This window comes from Corapipo altera, unplaced genomic scaffold (genome assembly GCF_003945725.1).
Source record: "Corapipo altera isolate COAL_440 unplaced genomic scaffold, ASM394572v1 180, whole genome shotgun sequence".
Taxonomy (NCBI): Eukaryota; Metazoa; Chordata; class Aves; order Passeriformes; family Pipridae; genus Corapipo; species Corapipo altera.
Genome location: NW_020884915.1, coordinates 1151052 through 1172993, shown reverse-complemented (window position 1 = coordinate 1172993; position 21942 = coordinate 1151052). Strand labels below are relative to the sequence as shown.

The following is a 21942-nucleotide window of genomic DNA, read 5'->3' as shown; positions in this document are numbered from 1 at the left end:
GGGGGGGGGGGAAGGAAAAAGAAGAACACCCAGAGCCTGTTCTGTTCCACTCCCATGGCCGTGTCCGTCCGGGCTCCCGGCCCCAGGCGGCCCCAGAGCCCCCCTGACTCAGCACCGACAGTCGCGACACGGGATCCCCCGGACCGCGGAGGGGGAGAAGGGAGACCTGGCCTGGCCTGGCCCGGCTCTCCGGCCTTCCCTCGCTCCCTGGCCGGCGCCCCATCCCGAGCCCATCCCGGTACCCCATTCCCGGTTCCCGCACTCACGCGCTCCGGCTCCCCGGGACCCCCCGGCCCGAGCGCCCCGCGCCGGCCCCGCGCGGGGAACAGCGGAGGCTGCGGGACCGCGGCCATGGCCGAGGGGATGGGACCGCCCCGGGATCCACCCCCGCGACGGAAACACGCACAGAGGGAGGGGCTGCAGGAGGCAGCTGCTCCGCATCCTTGGATTATGGGGCAGGGAGAGACCAGCGCCGTCTGAATCAGAGTCATGGAATATCTTGAGTTGCAAGGGACCCACAGGGACCATCCAGTCCAGCTCCTGGCCCTGCCCAGGACACCCCAAAATCCCACCCTATCCCTGAGAGCGTTGTCCAAGCGCTCCTTGAGCTCTGGCAGCCTTGAGGCTGTGATCACTGCCCTGGGGAGCCTGTTCAGTGCCCAACCATCCTCTGGGGGAAGAACCTTTTCCTGAGATCCAACCTAACCCTCCCCTGACACAGCTCCAGCCATTCCCTCGAGTCCTTTCCCAGGTCACAGCAGAGATCTGCCCCTTTGTGAGGAACCTGCAGACCACAAGGAGTCTCGCCTTGCTCTCCTCCCACTGAACAAGCCAAGTGCCCTCAGCTGCCCCTCATGTGGCCCCTCCAGCCCCTTTTCCATTTCCGTGTCCCTCCTTTGGACGTTCTCCAACAATTTTAGATCCACCTCAGCACCATCGGTTCAGCCTCCTCATGCTGCTGTGACCTTGGAACAACTTGGTGTTCCTGCCCATGGCAGGGGGTGAAACAAGTTAGGCTTTAAGGTCTCTTCCAACCCAAACCAGCCTGGGATTCAGTGATTCTTTCCATTGGGACAACGGGTGATGAGTCCAGTCCCACCCCCTGCCATGGACAAGGACACCTTCCACTAGCCCAGGTTGCTCCAAGCCCTGTCCAGCCTGGCCTTGGACACTTCCAGGGGCGGCCACAGCTTCTCTGGGCAACCTGGGACAGGGCCTCCCCACCCTCACAGAGAAAGATTCCTTCCCAGCATCCCATCTAACCTGCCCTCTGGCACTGGGAAGCCATTCCCCCTTGTCCTGTTACTCCATCCCTTGTAAAGAGTCTCTGTCCATCTTTCCTGTTGGCTCCTTCAGGTCTTGGAAAGCCCACTTAGGTCACCCCAAAGCTTTCTCTTCTCCAGGGTGGACAATCCCAATTCTCCCAGCCTTTCCTCACAGCAGAGATGCTCCAGCCCTCTGCAATAACACACTGCTAGTCTTTCCTGCTCTGCTGAACTGAACAGTAATGGTAATCCATGCCCATCAAGCTACCCCTGGCATGCATTCCTTCTGGAGCTTATTCTTCACTAGGGATCCAGTTGTCACATTCCTTGAGCCTCAGGGCGTATCAAAAATATAATCTACAATTTTTTTTTTACTTTTTTAATTTAGCACTTGACATGCCTGATAGGAAAATAACCCAAAATCCGGGTAATCCAGTTTACAGAACATCCAAAATCAGTGCAGAGTTGGAACCAAACCCAAATCCAGTCACATCAAATCAGATTTATTTAATTATTTCCCAGCCACCTTCCAATTCCACCCGAGAGCCTGTTTAAGTGTCTTGCCAGTAGAACACTGTGAAATGTTTTCCTGTGTAAATTCCCATGTTTAGAACAATGGGATGCACTATAAAAACTAGGCATTTTGTGACACATCCATCTAAATGTGCCAAGCACATGGCAGGGGATCCTTTCCTGCAGGTGCCAGTTTTGCACGTGACTGATGTTTACATAGATACACCTCCAAATTTCCAGTCAGGGAGGCACCTTGTCTTTTCCAGGTGATACCTGACCAATAAAGACCCTCCAGCAAAGAATCCAAGATGTGCTCTGGCTGTCAGAGGGAGCTTGTTGCCATCCGGACCATCAACTAGACTTTTCTGATTTTTATTTGACATATTTTACTCTTTTCTTTTTCAGAGAAATTATTTTGTACCACCCCAAAAATCCCATTTTTAGGTTTGGTCTTGCATGCTGAGAAACTGAGGACTCACAAGTGTCATTCTCCTCTCCATTTGCTCAGGTTTCCCCCCCTTTTTTCTCCATGCCTTCTCTGCTGTTAACTCCATCATTTCATGTAGCCCCAGGTAACTTGAAAGGAGAATAATTTCACAGAATCATTTAGGTTGAAAGGAACCTCTGGAGATGATCAAGTCCAAGCCCCTGCTCAAGCAGGACTATGTCCCATGGGTAAACTTTGACTATCTCCAGGGATAGGGATCCCGTACGCTGCCCCAGAGTTTGGGCACCCTCACAGTTAAAAGCCAATTTTCTTGTGTTCTGTTCACTCCGAATAAATGGATTTAGGAGCCACAAACTCATTATACCTTCCCAGCTGTTCCCTGGCACACCTTGCTGAGTGCTGAGAGACAGAGTTGGTATTTACAACATTAATTACAATTACAAACGTTTTTTTCTTTTTTTGGGCCAAAGCTGACTGAGTACTTTAGGTCTTTGTGTGGGACCTTCATTTTACTGTTTTCCTAGAGGAAAATATCAGTGTTTCCATGTTTGCTGCCTTTGATTCCCTGTTAAACTCCCCCTCATTTTGTTTTATTCTGGGTGTACAACTCAGTGACAGTTAATCAGGAAAACTGGTGACCTGCCAGAGCCTTTTCCCACTGCCATTACAGACCTGACATGTCTTGAAGGGAATTCCTGGCTTGTTTCAGGATATTTCCTCTTTTTTTTTTTTCAGTGTTCACACAACACAACTTCTTCATCTCCCAAACCCAGACATTCTTCGAGACCAAAGTGGGTTTTGTTTTAACATGTCTTAGATAAAAAAATCACATATAACATAACATAATGTAATATAATATAATTATGGACCACATTCTTGCTTATCACGAAAGGTTTTTTAAATTTAATATCAATTTCTTCATTTAATATCAATTGTACTTTAATATCATAATAATAATACTAGAATAAAAAAGGATATAGCCAGATAAGAAAAAGGTTGCTAGGTTTATTCTAAAGTTATTATTTTTTTTCTACACTGCAGTAAATACTATTTCTGGATCAAAACAGAGCTTGGCTATATCCTGAATACTTGATAACTTCCAGCTATCTTAATTTATTCCAACTGGAATTCCACAGTCTCTCTACAGTTATATCTTTATCTATATTATTAATATTATTAAGCACCAGTAACTTTTCTGCCATATATAAAATTGTGGGTTCAGGGACTGGCTAGAATGGAAATTAGGTTAAAACCTCAATATTTTAGGGAATTGCCAGCTGGAATGCAACAACCTAACCCCTGAATCCATAAGGAATTAGGTTAAAAGATCAATATTTTAGTGAATTCCCAGCTGGAATGCAACAGCCTAACCCCTGTGTCCATAAGGAATGTGCATTCAGTCCTCCAACTGGGAATTAGCACATGTAAAGCCAACACACAATTCTTTTGTAAAACCACTGATTTAGGAAAACTGGAGTGGGATTTGGGAGCAGTCAAGGAGCGCCCATCCAGCTGTGCCCTCAGGAGTTTTTCCATCCTGATTTGGGTCTCCGAATCCATCCCTTCGGAGCTCCAGGTGAGCAGTGGATCAGCAGGAGCCTTGCCAGGATAATTCGTCCTGCCGCCTGTTCATCCGGAGTCCTTGAATCCCCACGTTTCCCTGGGACCCTCCTGCCAAAGCCTCCATCTGGGATGCCCAGAAATACGGCTGGATGGGAGGCAGATTTAGTTCTCCCACGTCTCCATGGGCCTATCCATTTGTAACAGCCATCCTTGTCTTTGCCTTCCAGAGGAACCTTGAAAAGGTCTTGGGAACCTTATTCAAGGATGAGGGTTTAAATCATGTGCCAGAGCTGGAGTTGGCATCGGCTACAGAGGGGAGAGATTTATTGCCAGGAGTTACATCTGTCCCATGCTTCATTCCTGAAGTGCAGCTGTGTCATTGAGCGTTGGCTTTAGCCCTCCATCCCATAATGCCTTGACCCAAACCTTTGGAATACCCTCTGCTGAATTCCTTCACAGCCAAAATCCAGCTCCATTTGTTGAAAATGGGTCAGGAACAGGAACAAAATATGGATAAGAAATAACAAAGAGTGAAACTGTCTCAAGCAGCAAAAATTCCAGCCTTTCCCATGGAATTCTGTCTTTAATACAGCAGGAATGTTTCCATCAAACTGTGTATTTGGTGAGGAATTTAAAAGCAAAGGGATTTCCCACTGGAAAACAGATTTGTGTGTGGAATTACCTGTTTTAGCCTCGTTAATGGCACAGCACAGTCCTGTGCTGCTCTTCTCAGTATAATGTTTTCCATATTATTCAAAATGAAATTTTATTTTTATGATCTGAAATCTAAAATAAAATTGGGCAGCCTGTGGGGCTTATTTATATAACTCAAGAATTCAGGATTTAAGCAAAATTATTGTATTTGAAACAAATATTTCATATTTGTTCAAGAACACCAGGTTTTCCTTGTTTTATGACTAAAGGAACAATAATTTTTAAAAGGTCTGAAACTCAGCAAAATAGGGTATAAAATCTCAAATAGGCTTTCCCTAAAGGTTCAAATTTCTGATTACTCTGCTGGGTTTTGGTCAGGTTAAAATGTCAGAGAAAATAAACAGAATTAGACTTTCTTCCCTCCACGCATGTACTTTATATCAACCAGCATTTATTTATAGAAAATATGTAGTTTTACATATTTTTCTTTGTTTTCTTCAGAAATATGCTCTTGTTTTCTTAGAAATGGTCTTTGAGAAAAGACAAGAAATAAAAATATTAATATTTTATTTTTTATCAATTTCTGATTTGGTCTTGAGATTTCTTTCAAAATACTGAAGATTATTGTGTCAAAAATTGACATTAAATTTATTGTAAAATTTCAGGATGCTTTATGACCATCTTTTTAACAGAGATAAGAGTATTTTAGATTATTTTTTTTTGTCTTTCTGCATCAGAAGGATTATTAGGCACTCTTCTTATCCTGTTCCATCTCTCCAGACCACATTTCCCATCACCAGGGGTAATCCTGCTTCCAGCTACAGATTTATGGGCCATAAGCTCCAAGAGTGAGAATCTCATTTCACTTGACAATATCTTCCAAGATTTTCCACAGAATATCTTGGCAAACACAAAGGAAAATGGCAACATGTCGTCCTGAGCAGCACCCTGATATTCCAGAGGGTGGTGATCAATGGCTCTGAGTCCTGATGGACAGGAGTGACCAGTGGTGCCCCTCAGGGTCCGTGCTGAGATCAGTGTTATTTGATACCTTCATTAAGGAAACAAATGAAGGGGTCAAGGGCACCATCAGTGACACATCTGAAGGACAGGGCCATCCAGAGGGACCTGGACAAGCTCGAGCAGTGGGATCATGGGAATCTCATGAGGTTTAACAAGGCCAAGTGCTGGTGCTTCACATGGGTCAGGGCAACTCCTGGGATCAATCCAGTCTGGGGATGAACAGATGGAGCAGTGCTGGGAGAAGGACTTGGGTGTGCTGGTGCATGTCCTGGGCTGATACCACAGCATGGGCAGCAGGGGAGGGGGGATTCTGCCCCTCTGCCACCTCCTGCAGAGCTGCCTCCAGCTCTGGGGGCACAGCACAGGAAGGACATGGAGCTGTTGGAGCGAGTCCAGAGGAGGCCATGGAGATGCTCCAAGGACTGGAGCAGCTCTGCTCTGGAGCCAGGCTGGGAGAGCTGGGGGTGTTCACCTGGAGAAGGGAAGGCTCCAAGGAAACCCGAGAGCCCCTTGTCAAGATCACTGAAAAACAACAAGTCCTAAGCTTTAACAAGGCAATTCCACTGACCAGGAATTTGTCTTTCCAACACCAGGATACCACTTAGAGCTTGTTGGGATACTCCATTTCACAGATTAAATCTCATTTCTTGTTGATAAGACTTGAAAGTCTACAGAGATCAAAGACTAGCCTTTCTTAAGGAAATCTTACATTTTTCATACTTCAAGTATTTCATATATATTTACACATATTTATTTTTCTGATATGCTATTATTTTTCTGATATTATTTATATTGTTTTAACAGAAATATTTACTTTTACTTCCGAACATTAGATTATACATTCCTGGAACAGGAGCGCTCCAGGCTAGGCCGGACGGGGCTTTGGAACCACCTGGCCCATGAAAGCTATCCCGGCCTATGGAAAAGGGGGTGGGAATGGAATGGGAGGTGCCACGTGACGGGGGCCAAACCCACGCGATCCGGGCGGAACCAGCTGATCCGGGCGGATCCACGTGCCCCGCGGTGTCCCCACGTGCCCGGTGTCCCCTCCCTCCGTCCCTCCCTCTGTCCCTGCCGGGCCATGGCGGGGGCGGTGGCGGCCGCGGGATCCGCCGAGCAGCTCCAGGAGCTGCTGCAGCTCCGCGACAGGTGAGGGGGCACCGAGGGGGTGGCACGGGGGGGTCCCGCCTACCCCATCCCGAGGGCCCCGTCCTGGGGGCCCCTCCCGCGGTTCCCTCCGGGAGTCCCGTGTTGGGGGCGGGTCTCCCGTCCCGGGGGTTCCATCCCTGGGGGTTCCTTCCCGGGGGTCCCGTCCCGCCGTCCCCCAGGGCACAGCTCGGGGCTCACCGCAACCCGCGCGGGGAAAAGCAAAAAAAAAAAAAAAAAAACACAGCCAAGCCCATAAATTGAACAAAGGCTGCGGGTTGGGGTCTTGGCGCGATGTTCTTAAGCCCCGATTGTTGCCTGGGGTTGCTGCGGGAGGGCGCTGCTGGAGGTGTCACCCTGCGGCAGCTCCTGCAGGGAGACGGAGGCCAAATGGGCAAATCGGCAGAAAAATGATACAAAATAGAGCCACCCTGCGATTTGAGGTTGTTCTTCTGCAGAATCCCGAGGTGTCAGCAAAACCAGCAGTCACTGCACGGTGTTTTCAGTGGAAACAGCAGCAGTGGGTTGTTTATGGAGAAAGAAAGTGGCATGAAATTATTCATCTCCTGCCACGGGGCTGGTTCCTTGTTAACCTGTTTCTGTGCTCTTAAAATGAGTTATTCTCCTTTCATGGAGTCATGGAATGTTTTGGGTTGGAATGGACATAAAAGCTCATCCCATTCCACCCCCTGCCATGGGCAGGGACACCTTCCACTAGACCAGGTTGCTCCAAGCCCTGTCCAACCTGGCCTTGAACGCTTCCAGGGATCTTCTTGCAGCATTCCGTGCTTATGTTTTACTTTGGGAGGCAAGAGTTGCAATAACCACCACTGTGACTACAGATGAATGGGTGCTTTAGTGATTAAATGAATGATGAAACCACCAGCATCACGTTCCTAAGGCCAGCATAAGGAAACCCTGATAAATGTTGATTATGGGGAAAAAGAAACCAAGATTTTTCGAAACTTGCTGCATCACTTCCAGTTTCTTTTCTGGAATTGTCCTTCAGCTGAATTCTTGTGTGAGGACATTGCAGAGGGAACTGTCAAAATGGAGGGAATACTTTGTTTAGAATCACTTATGTGCTTCATTTTGCCAAGTCTTTATTTTAATTCTTAATGTTTTCTATTACTCTTGCTATTTTTTAAGGTTAAATTTAAGTGCTCAGAGGGCAGTTCAGTTGTAAAATTGGAAACATCCTGTGAAATAATTATAAAAAACCAAATGAACAAAAACCAACCCCAAAACTCTTGGTGCAAATTAAAGTAAAATATGTTAAATTTAAATTAATTTTAAAATTGAGTGTATTGTAAATGGATGTTGGGAAGGAAGGAGAGGCTCTGGTGGGATGAAGATTAAATAATTGTGATTATTTGTTTTGTGATTAGATGTGTCCTGCTATGGACACTAAATTAAACTGAGAACTTGGAAATACAGGGTAAGAATCTGCATTCCTGGTGGAGAGTGGAAAAGTTAGTGGAAAGAAGGTGCATCAAAACAGTAATTAATGCTTTGTCATGATGTGTGGCCATTAGGCTATTTCTGTTTTCTCTATTTTCTTTTCTTCCACTGTTTTTTTAGCCAGTGGAAGCACCTTTTCCTATAAATTTGCAAGTTGCTGCTGCTTTTTCCATTTTAAATGTTCTCTCATTGTCACTGGGTGTACTCAGATGTATCAATGCCCAACCTGCCTAATTATTTTTCCCTCTTTACTCTGTGGCAAGAAGTGTTGGTTGGTGTGATGTGAAAAGCTCAAAAGTCTTAATTAAATGTGTCTGTGAGCTGAAAACTGTGGGAATGTTGAGGAGACTCATGGCTGTGAGGGCTACCTGGGCTAGAACCAGCCTCTTCCCCTGCTCTGTTTTGTTGGAATTCAGGAGAGACAGTTTTGGGATCTCATGTACAAGAGTCTTGGAGAATTATACAGGGGAGAACCCTGGAGAAGATTGTCCTGGACTGTTCCTGAGCTCAGGTCTAAATTTGCAAGGTTGAAACTTGCACAACAACAAAGCTGCCTTGTCATTCCGTAATTGAGGCTTTAATTGGCTTTTGAAGCAGGACCACACTCTGAGGGCATGATGGGGAAAAAGAAAGGTTTTTCTATTGGTTCTCTACCAGAATTTTCTAGAATTGCTTTGTAAAATCAAGTTTATGAACCTTAAAGTATTCAGGGTGTGTAGTTACAGCAGGTAACTATTCCAATAAAGATGTTGTCCTGCTGTTACAATTTATAATGAATGTCCATTATTTAGTAATAAAAGACACTAAATGGCTTCTGTGATATTGTTGACTTGATTTCTTTATCTTTCTAAATAAATTATTATTAGTAGTACATGGTATCTTTTATTCTTTATAGACCCATTTTCCAGTGGGTCTGACCTCAGCAAAACTAGAAAAGGGAATTGAAAATTCCAATGTCTTGTCATTGTTGTCATCCAAGTATGTTTAAATTTGTGGGAATTAGCTCCTGGTACCCAGTGTGATGGGATTTCTGCTCACACCTGTGACTTCCCAGCTTTAAATGCTGTGTGGATTCAATACAAAACATTCCAGGAAACCTGACTGAGGCTGGAATAAGAAGTTGAAGCTAATAAAAACAGAAAAATAGCATTAGTGAGACATTTTTCTTTGTATTGAGGCTGGTTGGGGTTTGGAATGTTTCCTGAAAAAGCACTGAAGTTCTCTGGGCAAGTCCTAGAAAACGGTCATGGTTTCACTTGCTGGATTTTTTTTTTTTTTTCCTCAGGAAGATGGTGTGGGTGTGGGTTGTTTTGTGGAGTCCCCATCCCTGGAGGTGTCCAGGGAACGACTGGACGTGGCACTCAGTGCTCTGGTCTGGGGGACAAGGTGGGGATCAGGCACAGGGTGGACTCAGTGATCTTGGAGCTCTTTTCCAACCTCAGTGATTCTGTTTATTTTTGCTTGAGTCTTTTCTTAACACTTAAATGCTGTTGATTTTCCCAGATCCCTGGTAGTTGTCCATTTCTGGGCACCATGGGCTCCTCAGTGTGCACAGATGAACGAGGTCATGGCAGCACTGGCCAAGGAGCACACACAGGTCACCTTTGTGCAGGTGAGTCAGGCAGAGGAGCCTCTTTTAAACACAGAAGAGTCATTATTATAAACTAAAGTATTATCAAATATGGGTGAGGTTGTTTTTGAAGTGGCTTCACATTTGAAGATATGACTTGAACATATTTTCACCTTCTTAAATCTGTTGTCCCCGAGGCGCTGCCACCACTGGGGGCATGATGGGCTTGGTCATGTCAGACATGGAATCCTGGAAGGGTTTGGGTTGGAAGAACCTTAAAAACCATACACTTCTAACCCCCTGCCATGAGCAGGGACACCTTCTATTAGACCAGGTTGCTCACCCAACCTTAGTGATGTTGTTGGTCAGTCAAAGGGGTCTCAAAATTCAGAGGTTTTCTCTGGTACTAAAGATGAACCTTCAGGATGGTGAATTCAGTCTGTGCAACACTGTCACTCTCAGATGACAGTTGTGTAGTTCTGGATGACATAAACACAGCTGAGGTACTCTGTTTTTGTGAGAATCTCTTCATATCCCAGTAAGAAATCCAAGGGGAAGGAGAAATGAATGCACTTTGTCTACATGCTGTTGGTTTTAACCCAAATTTCTCTCGTTAGTGAGACACCTCTGTGGTGCTGAGGGCAGGGAGTACTGGGGCAGCCAGCTGTGTGTGAGTCTGGAATTTGATTTCTTCCACTAAGCCTTCGGGTTCTGTGTGTGAGAGTTTCTTAATGATGCCTCTCAGTTGGTGTTTGTAAAACAGGTCAGAACTATTTTAATGGTATTTTATGACTTGGAGCTTCAAAAGACCAGTTTTCAACATTTTGCAAATTCAAGATGCTTAAATTTATCTGGAGTTTAGTAGCTTTTAGTCAGGCCAACAGAGTTTGAAAAGTCTCAGTTGCCTTTTTATTATTCATATGTTATTTATTTATGATCTTTATTATTCTGCTGCAATTTATTTTCTATTAACAAGGTTCCAAAGTGATCCAGTGTTGTAAAACTAAAATAATGGCACATCTTTCCCCCTGCTTCCATCCTCCAAATATTACTTGATTAGAGGAAATAAGCTACTGAAATTCTTGGGTGAATTTTCTTGATACATGTTTTGGTGGGAGAAACTCCTCATAAGAAATGTGTTTGATATGGAAAGTTTTGTGACATTTTGTATTCCAAAATAGCCAAACCTACTTTTTTTTTGGTCAAAAACCTGTTAACTCCTCAGATATTTGGTTGAAATAAAAGTATGTATAGATCCCAAAACACTTAGAAGCAACATTTTGGGAAGTTGTACCAGTAAGAGCAAGTTACTGAAATATGAAATTAAATCTGTTCTGAGTGGAATTATCTCTAAATAAATATAAATATATATAAAATAAATATAACAAATATAAATAAGTATCCAAGCAAGAAGTTTTACTGGGAAAGAAAATTAATTTTAAATGTAGAAGTCATCATATGCCACTGGGAAGAGAATAGGTAATTGGAATTATCTATTCTCTTTTAATTTAGTTTCAATTGAATACAAGCTTTCAATTTCTAGCTTTAGTTTCTCAATTGGAGCATTGATTTACACAAGAGGATGTGAGGCTCGGGCTTTCAGTTTTGATTTTACTGGTTTGCTTCTGTCATTAGTAGGCTCATTAAGAGCCTGTAGAGCTGGAGCAGCTCAAAATTTGAGTTAAGACATATTTTCGTAGCAAATTACTTCATTACGTAATTTCAAGTTATGCATTGAATGCTGGATAAAACTGGAAGCAATAAGCTCAAGTTTGCCACTCAGCAGCCGTGCAGGAGTTAAAAATAAAGTTTAGTGGGGAAGAACCCCTCCTTTTTCCTGGCTAATTTGCAGGAGGCTGCAAATGTCAGTGGTGATGTAGAGCCCCGGAATGAGTCAATAGAGCCAAGAGCCGGGATTGCTGTGGGCACAACTCCCGCCCCGTGAGGTGACATGGCTGGGTCAGTGATTTATGGATTTCAATATAGTGGGAGCTGCACAGGATTGAAAATTTACAGGGTCACGAGTGCACCAAAAAATTTTATTCGCAGCCTCCGGGCGCCTCTTGGAATGTGCAACAAAATAAAAACCTCTGAACCTGTTTTGACACCGCCGAGGTTCAGGGGGAGACACCCAGCACAGAGAGTCTCATTTAAATGCAAATGTCTCCCCAACTTCAGCATCAGACCCTGTTTAAATGTAGAAAATGCCCAGAAGAACATTCCAGACAGCATTGACACCCACAGTGAAACTTGAAAGAAGATTACGAAAATAATCTGGTGGTTTTTGCTCTGATTTTTAGTTGGAAGCTGAAGCTGTGCCTGAAGTATCTGAAAAATATGGAATTAGTTCTGTTCCAACGTTTTTGTTCTTTAAGGTAAGAGAAAATGGGTTTAAGAGAAAATTTGTTTAAGGGAAAAAGGATTTAAGAGAAACTGGATTCCATGTGGACCCTTAATATGTATACTTTTGTAATACTGCTCCCAGAACATTAAGAACTTTCTCAGTGAGGGAACACTTCTGTATCTGATTGAAGTCTATCTAGTGGAACCTAAAAAAGTAGATAGAAATGGTTTTTGCACTCTAGATGTAATATTTCAGAGCTTCCTTAACTGGCTTGGGATTCATGCATTTTTATTTATTTATTAATTATTTTTTTAAATTTTGTATTTTTTGTTGTTGTGGTGGTGTTTTTTGGTTGGGTTTTTTTTTTTTTAATAGTTGTTGTAACTTATATTGGATCAAAAAATTCACAGTGGTATTTCCATGTCGTCTTGTAGTTCTACAACATGGCAAAAAGCCAAATAAATAAAGTAATAACAGAAATAACAAATATGTGTGGGTTGCATTTGCCTGTGATAATAAAACTCATAATATTTTCTTTACCAGTATATTTCTAATAGCAAATTTGCTGCCATTAAGACCAGCCAGACAACGAAAGGGTACGAGCCTGGGAACTCCAGACCCTAAACCCCCCCTTGCATGTGAAAATCTATACTTTATATAATGGGTTTACTCTGTTTTTGTTACAGTACAAATTCTGAATTGAGTCCTTTAACCCGAGCCTGTGCTTTGGTTCCTTCAGAATTCCCAGAAAGTGGACAGGCTGGATGGTGCCCATGCCCCTGAGCTGACCAAGAAGGTGCAGCGCCACATATCCGGCACGTCCCTGTCTCCCTCCTCCAGCGACAGCACCAAGGAGGATCTCAATGCACGTCTGAAGAAGCTCATCAATGCTGCCCCTTGCATGCTCTTCATGAAGGGCTCTCCCAAAGAACCTCGCTGTGGTGAGGAATTCCTGGAGTTTGTCGGATTTGTGGAGTCTGGGGAGATACGTCCCAACAGTGCCTTGGTCACCTGTTAACGGAAGGATTTTCGTGTTGCTCAGATGCAGATGGAGAATTGTTATTCCCTTACTTAACTTGTGGAAATGGAGTCACAGATTAGGAGCTTCCTAAAGAATATGGGATGTGCAGTGTTATCCTTGAACTGGGACAGTTTTCCTGTGTGTATTCATGGCATGGACGGGGCTTGGAGCAACCTGGGCTAGTGGAAGGTGTCCCTGCCCGTGGCAGGGGGTGGCATTGGATGAGCTTTAAGGTCCTTCCCACCCAAACACACTCCATGTGTGTTTCTCCCTCAGTGGAAGTGGTTTTTCTTAAACCTCATTCTCTTAGCTCTTGCTCACGGTTTAGTGCTCAGTTTCTGACTAACTTAAAGTGTTGATCTACATGAAAAGCTCAGGAACAAATGTCAAAAGACAAAATTTTTAATTACTAGGAAGCCTCTGCTCTTATAGGGTTGTTGGAATTGAGAAGCTGAGTCCCTAGAGTGAATATAAGAGTATTTTCCTTAATTTCAGGTGGCTTTGATTCAGGAGCAATGCTTGGCAAATAAAGGAGCTGAGAGGAGAGGCCACAGTGGTTGAACTGCTGAATAGGCCTATTGGGGTTGACACTGGGGTTGAATCAGGTGCTTTGGACTGATAATAGTCTATATCTTCCTGTGAAGAGCTGATGAAGTTCCATCTTTTTCTGTGTAGATAATTCTGCATTTGTATCATGCAACAATGCGGTTGTAGCTGTGTAGAAGTTCCATATAACGGGAAATTATAGATAATTTTCTAGGAGTGGAAAGTTTGGCTTGTTCTGTAGTAGGCTCTGATAAGCTTCTGGGATTTCTGAGAACTTTTGGGGTCTCTAAAATTTAGGGTTGTTCAGATATTTCTTCAAGCTCTCAGTTCGCTGGTACCCCAGGAAAAGTGCACAGGAGGTGCTTACCTAAATAGAAGTATATATTAAAATTGGAAGTATTAAGATGGACTGAACACATGAAATTATTTGAACTGCCAGCTCTTAATTTGCAGGTAAATATTGTGCTGCCTTAGGCTGATGTTGTGGTTTCTGGCAGTAGTTGGGAAATGTTAGTTGGGTCCATTAAATTTCTTAAAAAAGACAAAATCTTTTTCAAGGGGCAGGTAATTAAACATTTTGTCAACATTTTCATCTTTTTCAAGGTGAAGATAATTTAAAATTTCGGCAATGATGATCTGGATCTGTTTTATCAGTAGTAGAAGTAATAAAAATAGAATTAAATACAGGAGTCAGGCTTGTTTAAAGGTGAAGATATTTTTGATTTGTATCTATTTTGATACAAATAAGACTTGCTGGACTCTTTGGTTCAGTTGGCAAGTGAAGGGGACCTTAATCCAGCAGGAATTTTGGGATTTTATTGTAGTTTTTGGTATTTTTTTCCTTGGAAAAACCAGCTGAGCAGAGATTGGAGTATGGTTTGTTCCCTCAGATGTGTGTTTACTGAAACTTATATGTGGTTGCTACAGATGTTGTATTATTTCAGTGGATTTATTTTGTAGTCTTGGTATGTATTTGCTAATATTGGTATTTATTTGGCAGTATTGGTATTTATTTGGTGATACTGGTATTTATTTGGTGGTATTGGCAATTATTTGGCAGTATTTATTTATTTGCTGCATTGATAATTTGTTCAGGGTGTTTTTATTGCTGTGGAATCCGTGATCACACAGATAACACTTAAACCATTTTGTCAGCAGTTTAATTATTCCTTGTCAGTCACTTCTTCAGGAATTCAACCTAAATTCCCTTTTGTTATGGAAGTGAAGCTGTTTGGGCACTTTATCCCTAAACACAACACTTTCAAATGAGCCCCAACCAGTCAGTCTTTCTGGTTTGCATGGAATTGCCTACAGCTAAAATAAAGCTGGGTTTTTTTCCCCTCCCCAGTTCCTTACAGTAGAAATGAGTTAATATATTGGAATAACCAGCAGCAATCAGCCTTCAGCTGTTTATTAATGAACTCCCAGATGTAGGAGAAATTCCAGGATCTGTTTGACTTCAGGCTGTACATGAACTCAACACTTCAGTCGTGCAAAGAAAAGCAACTTGGATGCCACAAGTATAAAACCTGCTGCTTCATATCTCAAAAAATTACACAAATGAAAACTGCAATAAAACCCCATATTTCAAAGCTAAGAGCTGAAATCAAAGGTTATTCTGTTCTGCCACTTCCATCCTTTTCCCCATTTAAACCTTGGGGTTTTATTCTTTTATTAAAGCCTTTAAGCATTGTCTTTCCCCCTTTTTTTTATTTAATATTTGTATAGAGGTTTTCATTTGTCTGCACAGCATTTGTTGGAATTCTTTGAGGGAATTGGTACGATTGCATGGGTGTTTGAATGCAAACCAGAATGAGTTGGCAAAGATATAAAACCTTATTATCACATTGATTTATGGGCAAATTCTCCCAGATCCTTTTTGCAAACAATGGGATTGTGTTGTCTGGGAGGTGTAAAAAGATGACTGTAAATTCCATAATAATAAAATTTTCCTACCTACAACTTTTTACATATAATGCGATGATTTTCTTGGGAAAAAGATGCTTAGTTACAAAAGGGAGAAACTTTTCTTCTCCAGTTGGCCACTGCTAAACGTATAAAATCTGGTTGTAAAATCATAATATTCGGTGCTTAATATCCTGCTGTGGGCAGGACATAAGAAAATCTGTCATTAAGGGAAACAAAACATCATATGAAACTGTCACAAGGGGAGTAAAATAATATTAAGTACTCAGGAGAACATAAAAAGTTTAAAGAGGAATTTGCCTTTTACCACAAAATAGGAAAGATGCTCCTAAAGCAAAACAGTAGAAAACATAAAAGTCAGGTTTTAAGTTAAACTAGTGATAAGTAATAAATCAACTAACAGTAATAAATGGGGTTTTTTTTCCCATGTATAATATTTGAGGATATTGATAGAGCAAAGAAGAACAACTAGAGCTGTTTTGAACTTGCTATCTAGAAATACCACGTTTTTTAACTGAATAAGGTTTAACACAGGCATGGGAATGCTTTGTTTGAAATCCTATTTAATTCCTGTTTCTGTCTCTGCAGGTTTCAGCAAGCAAATGGTGGAGATCCTGAACAAACATGGTGTTTCCTTCAGCAGCTTTGACATATTTTCTGATGAAGAAGTTCGTCAGGGACTCAAAACTTACTCGAATTGGCCAACTTACCCTCAGCTCTACGTGAATGGAGAGCTCATAGGGGGGCTGGATATTATCAAGGTAAGAAACTGGGATTTTCTGAGTATTTTTGGTTGTCAGAGCATGTTTTTCATGCTTTTTACACGTCCTTTTCCTTCCCAATTTCCCTAGGAACTTGAGGCATCTGGAGAGCTGGACACGATCTGTCCCAAGGCCCAGAAGTTGGAGGACAGGTGGGAGGAATTTTGTCATTATTTGCAGGGTATCTGTTTTTGAGGTTTCCTTTAAGTTTGTTTGCATAGGGAAAAGCCTCATATAAATTCCTGCTCTTTGATTTTATCAAAACTGCATCAAGAACTTACTTACAGAACTCTTCAGTTGTTTCAAATATTCTGGTTTTTATCCAGCAGTCACTTAATATAGTTGTAGTGACCCAATAGTCTTTAGTTGTATATGTGTTTAATTTTTACTTGTAGCAGGAATACAGAGATTCCTTCTTGTGTCTCTTTTGAGAATTTATTCTTTAGAGATAACTGGAAAAATCGTCTTTTAAACATGAGTAGCTTTTATCAGCTTTATTTGTCATAGACCTCTGATATCACTGGAGAGAATCCCTGCTCTTGTCTCCTCATTTTCCTTGTTTACTTGTGTCCTTCAGTTCCTGTTTTCTTTCACCTTGGCAACACAATCTGTGCTGCAGCAGTGGGAATTCTATTGATTCCTGACTTGGATGGAGTATCTGGATGCCAATTTGTCCTCCTTTAACCTCCCTATATGAAGATCCGCTCTCAGAATTCCAGGCTCTGGATATCTGACATCTGGATATCAGTCACTCTGCTGCCCAAGTTGCTCTTAGATGTGGCTTTTTTTCCCTAATTTTTATGGGAATAGTGCCATTAAGACATGCAAAGGGGATGTTTTTCCAAGAAGGTGGACTGTACCCGGAAGGCAAATGTGTCAGCACAGATTCCAGGTTTTACTGTGCTCTGGATGTGACTCCTCCAGGTTCTTTTACCTTCTCACTGCAGTGAAGAAATAATTTAATACATTCCATTTCAGTGTGGTGATAATTAACATTCCCACAGCTGTGGATTTATTAATTCCTTTCAAATTTATTCTTTTTTTTTTGTTACGCCACTTGTAAAGTGTTTCACTGAGGCCACAAAACCCAATCACTGCCTTTTGCAATTTGGATTTTAGAGATAGAGATGAGATTGTCTCAGGATGGCCTTTACAAACTTACTTTAGGAAGTCTTTTAGCCCCCTTCTGTGCATTATAAGGAGTTTCTCATGAAATTAGGCATTTTTTGCGTGATAGCTCTTGACCTAACTTCTGTAAGCAGCAACTTGGTTGAATTTATCCATAATTTTTTACCTTGCTTAATCTTTTGGGGGAAATCAGGCAATGGGGAATGTCTTCTACTTCCCTAAAGTGTTTTAGTAATTAAAGCTATTAAATGTCTCCCTAAGGAGCAGCAGGAGCACCTGTGGAACGGGAGTGTGAAGTTTTTATCAAGTTTTTTTAGCAGCCTGGTCCTGGAGTGGGATAGGCTGGAAGGCCCCTCCCAACCCAAACTAGACTGGAATTCTCAATTTTATTTTGTTTTTTGCATGTTGTTTTCCTCTCAAAACAAACTTTGGGATAATAACCAAGCTATTTTATATCTTTTTCCAACTTTCCCTAGGCTTAAATCCTTGATAAACAAAGCTCCTGTGATGCTCTTTATGAAGGGAAACAAACAGGTGAGATAAAATCTTTCAGAATATATTTTTTTTAAACAGTGACAATTACCTCATTTTTTGTTAATTCAGGTTAATAGTGCTGGAAACTTAGTTTTTTGTCCTTTTATTTGGTACTTTTTCAAGCCATGGAACAGTCCCTGTTTTTTATTATTGCTGAATATAAATTCAATGTCCAAAAAAATACTGGGTTTTTTTGTCCATATACTGCCAATGTGAGGAGTTTACAGTAGATATTAATTATTAATTAATTTTAATTGGGAATTGCTGTACTCAGCAGCTGTGTATTAGTTGTAGTTTATTGGAATGGCAAGTAAAGGGTATTGATATCTCAAAGTAAAGCACATTTATTCTATAAATCCACATAAGGCAGGATATAAAGGATGAAAAAGAGATTAACTGGAGTGGCTTATCCAGCAATAAATTGGGAATAGCTGAGGATTTGGAATTTTGTGGATTAAACACAACCGATCTATATTTTTAATCCATGTTTTACATTTTAGATGGCAAAATGTGGCTTCAGCAAGCAAATTATAGAAATTATGAATAACACTGGGTAAGTAACTGTTTTTTACTGAACTTGTGAAGTAGTTTTGGTTTAAAAACTGCATATTATAAATCAAGAGGTTAGAAAATCCTGGTGGAATCGTTCCCCAGATGTAAGTTTCCATTTTTAAATAGTATTTTAAAGCAGTTGAATTCATTATTGGGTGTTAGGATGGGCTTGTGGAGATAATAAATAACTATATATCAATATACAACTCAAAAATAAACAGCAGTTACTAAAATCATTGTCCTTTTCCACTTGCAGGATTCCACATCCTTGAAAAGTACCAGTTCTTAGAAAATTAGGGATTGCACATCAGAATTCATACAAGAATCAACCAGAAATTAAATTTACACAGCAGTTTGGTTATTGTGTTTTACACAAGCACTTTCTGAAGGTGGTAAAAGAGCTGCAGCTGGTTGATTATTTAATAAAAACTTTCAAAGTTTGTGTGTCTTTTCTATTTTAATTTTTTTAAGCTAATAGCAGAACTAATTTGAACACATGCTAGCCAGTTAGAGCCTAAGATACGTGGCTTAATTTTTTAGTGTGTCATCTGTGCATTTTGAAGAGTTTCTTATAAAATTAGGCGTTTTTTTACCTTGCAGTTCTTGGCATAAGAGTTGGCATTGAGATTCTTCCTCCTAATACCTGTTAAATCTGAGTAATTTGGAAGCTGGCCTGTAAATATACCCATTTTTGAGATTTTTGAGAGGTGTTTTTGAGAACTGTGAGGGGTTTTTTTGAGAATCGTTAGGGTTTTTTTTTGTTTGAGAATTTTTCCAAACTCCACAGTGAATAATGAATTTCTTTTCCTTTTTCTAGCATTGACTACGAGACCTTTGACATCCTGGAAGACGAAGAGGTAACCAAGCTTCTCCATCACTGAGGATTTCCCTGGAGCTTCGGAGAAAAACCTAAATTTGCATTTTTAAAGGAGAAATTTACATTTCAGATTTGTTTGGGTTTTTTTTTAGGTGAGACAAGGATTGAAAACCTTTTCCAACTGGCCCACGTACCCCCAGCTCTACGTGAAAGGAGAACTGGTTGGAGGGTTGGACATTGTGAAGGTAGGAATGGGAGAATTTGGAGATTAAATAGACTTTTTATTCCAAATAATAGGATTTTTTTTCTGCCCATAACCTACAGAAATTGCTGTGGTGGCCTCAAATCTTGACCCCAAACGACCTGGATGCTTTTCCTGTGATTCCTCTGAGCTCACACCCAGGGAAAGGAGCTTTAAATCTCCAACATTCCCATTTAGCTGTGGGATGTATTTCTTTGACAACACTCAGTTACTGTAGAACCCATTTTTACAGGTTTCTCTTCCTTAGTTTTACTTCTGACATTGCTTTTTTCTCAAACCAGGTGGGTGAGACTTATTTTTCCTTGCAAACAGTCTCATTCCTGGAAGAAAATCAAAGTTTATTGCAGTTGTTTGAACAGCCCCCGAAGCAACAAAAATAGATCTGCATCTCCTCCTCTGGTTGTTGATTTTTGTAACACAGCAGGCCCAGAGTTCTCAATCCAAAATACTCCTGAGCCCATTCCTGTCTGGATGGTTTATAGCCAATTCCATGGACATTGTAACTCCTGGGAAGGCACAATCAATAAATCTCATTTAATTCTAAAAAATACTGGTATGACTTAAATTTTATGGATTAATTTTATTTATTTAACAAGTGTGGGTATTGCTTAAATTATGTAGATAATTCTATTTATTTAACAAGTGTGGGGGCTTTTTCAGTGATCAGTAAGTAGAGTCTTGGGCATTTGAAGATGCTGCAAAATTCTCTCCCTGGTATTTAAATATAATTTGTCTATTTGCATCTTTGGGCTGTATTAATTCACACTATGTGTGGATGAGTGTTGTAAGTGTTTTAAATTGCATTTTTTAATGCAGCATAATATGGAATAAAACTGAGACAGCTGTTCCTCTTGAGATGAGGGAAAAGAATATATATTCCATGTTATTTTAAAACTGTTTCCTGGTGTTATGTAGCTCTTTAACAAGTTAACAGCCTTCTAATTTGAATTTCAATCATCAAGATAATATGGGCAAGTACCTCTTATTCAGAATGCTTAAAATATCTTATTGTCTTGTTGGTTTTGATGGGTAGAAGGAACATAATTTATCAGTGGATGGTAATTTTTCTCTTTTGGGAGGCCTTTTAGATGTTGTAAAATTTTGTGGATGCCTGAAATATGTCTGGAGTTACATCTAGGAGGAGACTCTGGAATTACATCCAGGAGGAAATATCAGGTTGATAACAACCACTTCTTTTGAAGGTTTACTTTTCCACTAAATATTTTGCCTCTCTTACTAAATAGACACAAAATAGAATTTAAATACAACATTATAAACCTCAGTGTCTTGGCCAAGAGGGACCTCTAGTGAGTCATCAGTGCATTCCCTTCCTAGTCAGGGAGTTATTTCCTTATCCATCACCATTCCCTGGTGAAATTCTGTTGGCATAATCATAAAATGTCCATAATTGCTGTATTTATTTCTTTACAGGAGCTGAAGGAAAGTGGTGAATTGCTGCCTGTGCTGAAGGGAGAAAATTAACAGGGAAGGACATCGGTGGGAAGAGAAATCCTTGGAACAATTACTCGTTTAGGGATTCTGTTGGAGCAATATACAACTTAGCCCTGTGGAATATCAGGAGTACAGAAAGACAGTAAATAAATACTCTCTGTATTTCACCACATTTAAAAATGTGTTTTAACTGGAGAGACAAAAATGTCAATTAAAATTTAATGCTCCAGAATTTTGGGTGTTGGGACTTTCTGTGTATTATTTGCATTTGGATGTTTAAGAATTGAGTAATGACTTCACTCTCCACCCCAAAACTGTATAAGACTAAATTACAACTGGTTTTTTTGGGGCTCAGCTCTCATTAGGAGAATATTAATGGACAATGTTATGGAGCATCATAATTTCCTGTCCCTCTTAATTGTTTTCATGTCTAGTGAGCAAGAAAAATACAATTGAAACCTTCATCCAGTGCAGCATTAGGAAGTTATTAACGAGTTCCTGCTCTATACACTGCATCTTCATTAAGCAGCCACAGTAATTGCTAATTTCAGGTGTTCAGCCTGTTCTAACATGGTTTTTGGGCATGTTTAAATGAGCCAATAAACAGTGATTAGGCCACTGTTGGTGCATCCTCAGTGATCCTTCAGTGAGATTGAAAGATTTGGTTCCTGGCTTGTGACTTTGGCAATACAGGAATCCTTCACTGCTGGATTCAGAGGATTTTGGTTTTAATCCTTCTTTGAATACCTGAGTCTGCATCAGGATCGTGGCCAGAAACTCCTCTGGGGAGTTGCTCCTTGTCAGGAGGGGTCAGGAGAGACACTACTGAGTGTGCCCAGAAAAAGAGGCCTGAGTGAGGTGGTGCAGAGTTTTAGGGAGCAGCTGGGAAGGTTTTGGAAGCAAGTTTGGGGTGTTGGTACTTAAATTCTAAATGCAATCTAAGTCTTAGAACCTAA

The 21942-nt window shown here is 41.2% G+C and overlaps 1 protein-coding gene across 1 annotated transcript; it reads left to right on the top strand.

The window, feature by feature from the left end:
• The first annotated feature begins 6483 nt into the window (after positions 1–6483).
• On the top strand, positions 6484–21218 carry GLRX3 (glutaredoxin 3). Its single transcript, XM_027655313.1, has 11 exons — positions 6484–6615; positions 9577–9685; positions 11944–12018; positions 12727–12928; positions 16069–16241; positions 16332–16393; positions 17846–17903; positions 18404–18456; positions 19273–19312; positions 19425–19517; positions 20966–21218. Exons 1-11 carry the CDS (start codon positions 6548–6550, stop codon positions 21014–21016), a joined length of 984 nt encoding a protein of 327 aa, XP_027511114.1. The 5' UTR covers positions 6484–6547; the 3' UTR covers positions 21017–21218.
• Positions 21219–21942: the final 724 nt, after the last annotated feature.

What these genes read in the sequence shown, in the direction of transcription:
- GLRX3 (XM_027655313.1), top strand. Translation starts at nt 6,548, where the DNA reads ATGGCGGGGGCGGTGGCGGCCGCGGGATCCGCCGAGCAGCTCCAGGAG. An exon ending in CAACGTTTTTGTTCTTTAAG is followed by an intron (nt 12,019 to 12,726) that starts GTAAGAGAAAAT and finishes TGGTTCCTTCAG; the next exon opens with AATTCCCAGAAAGTGGACAG. An exon ending in GAGGGTTGGACATTGTGAAG is followed by an intron (nt 19,518 to 20,965) that starts GTAGGAATGGGA and finishes ATTTCTTTACAG; the next exon opens with GAGCTGAAGGAAAGTGGTGA.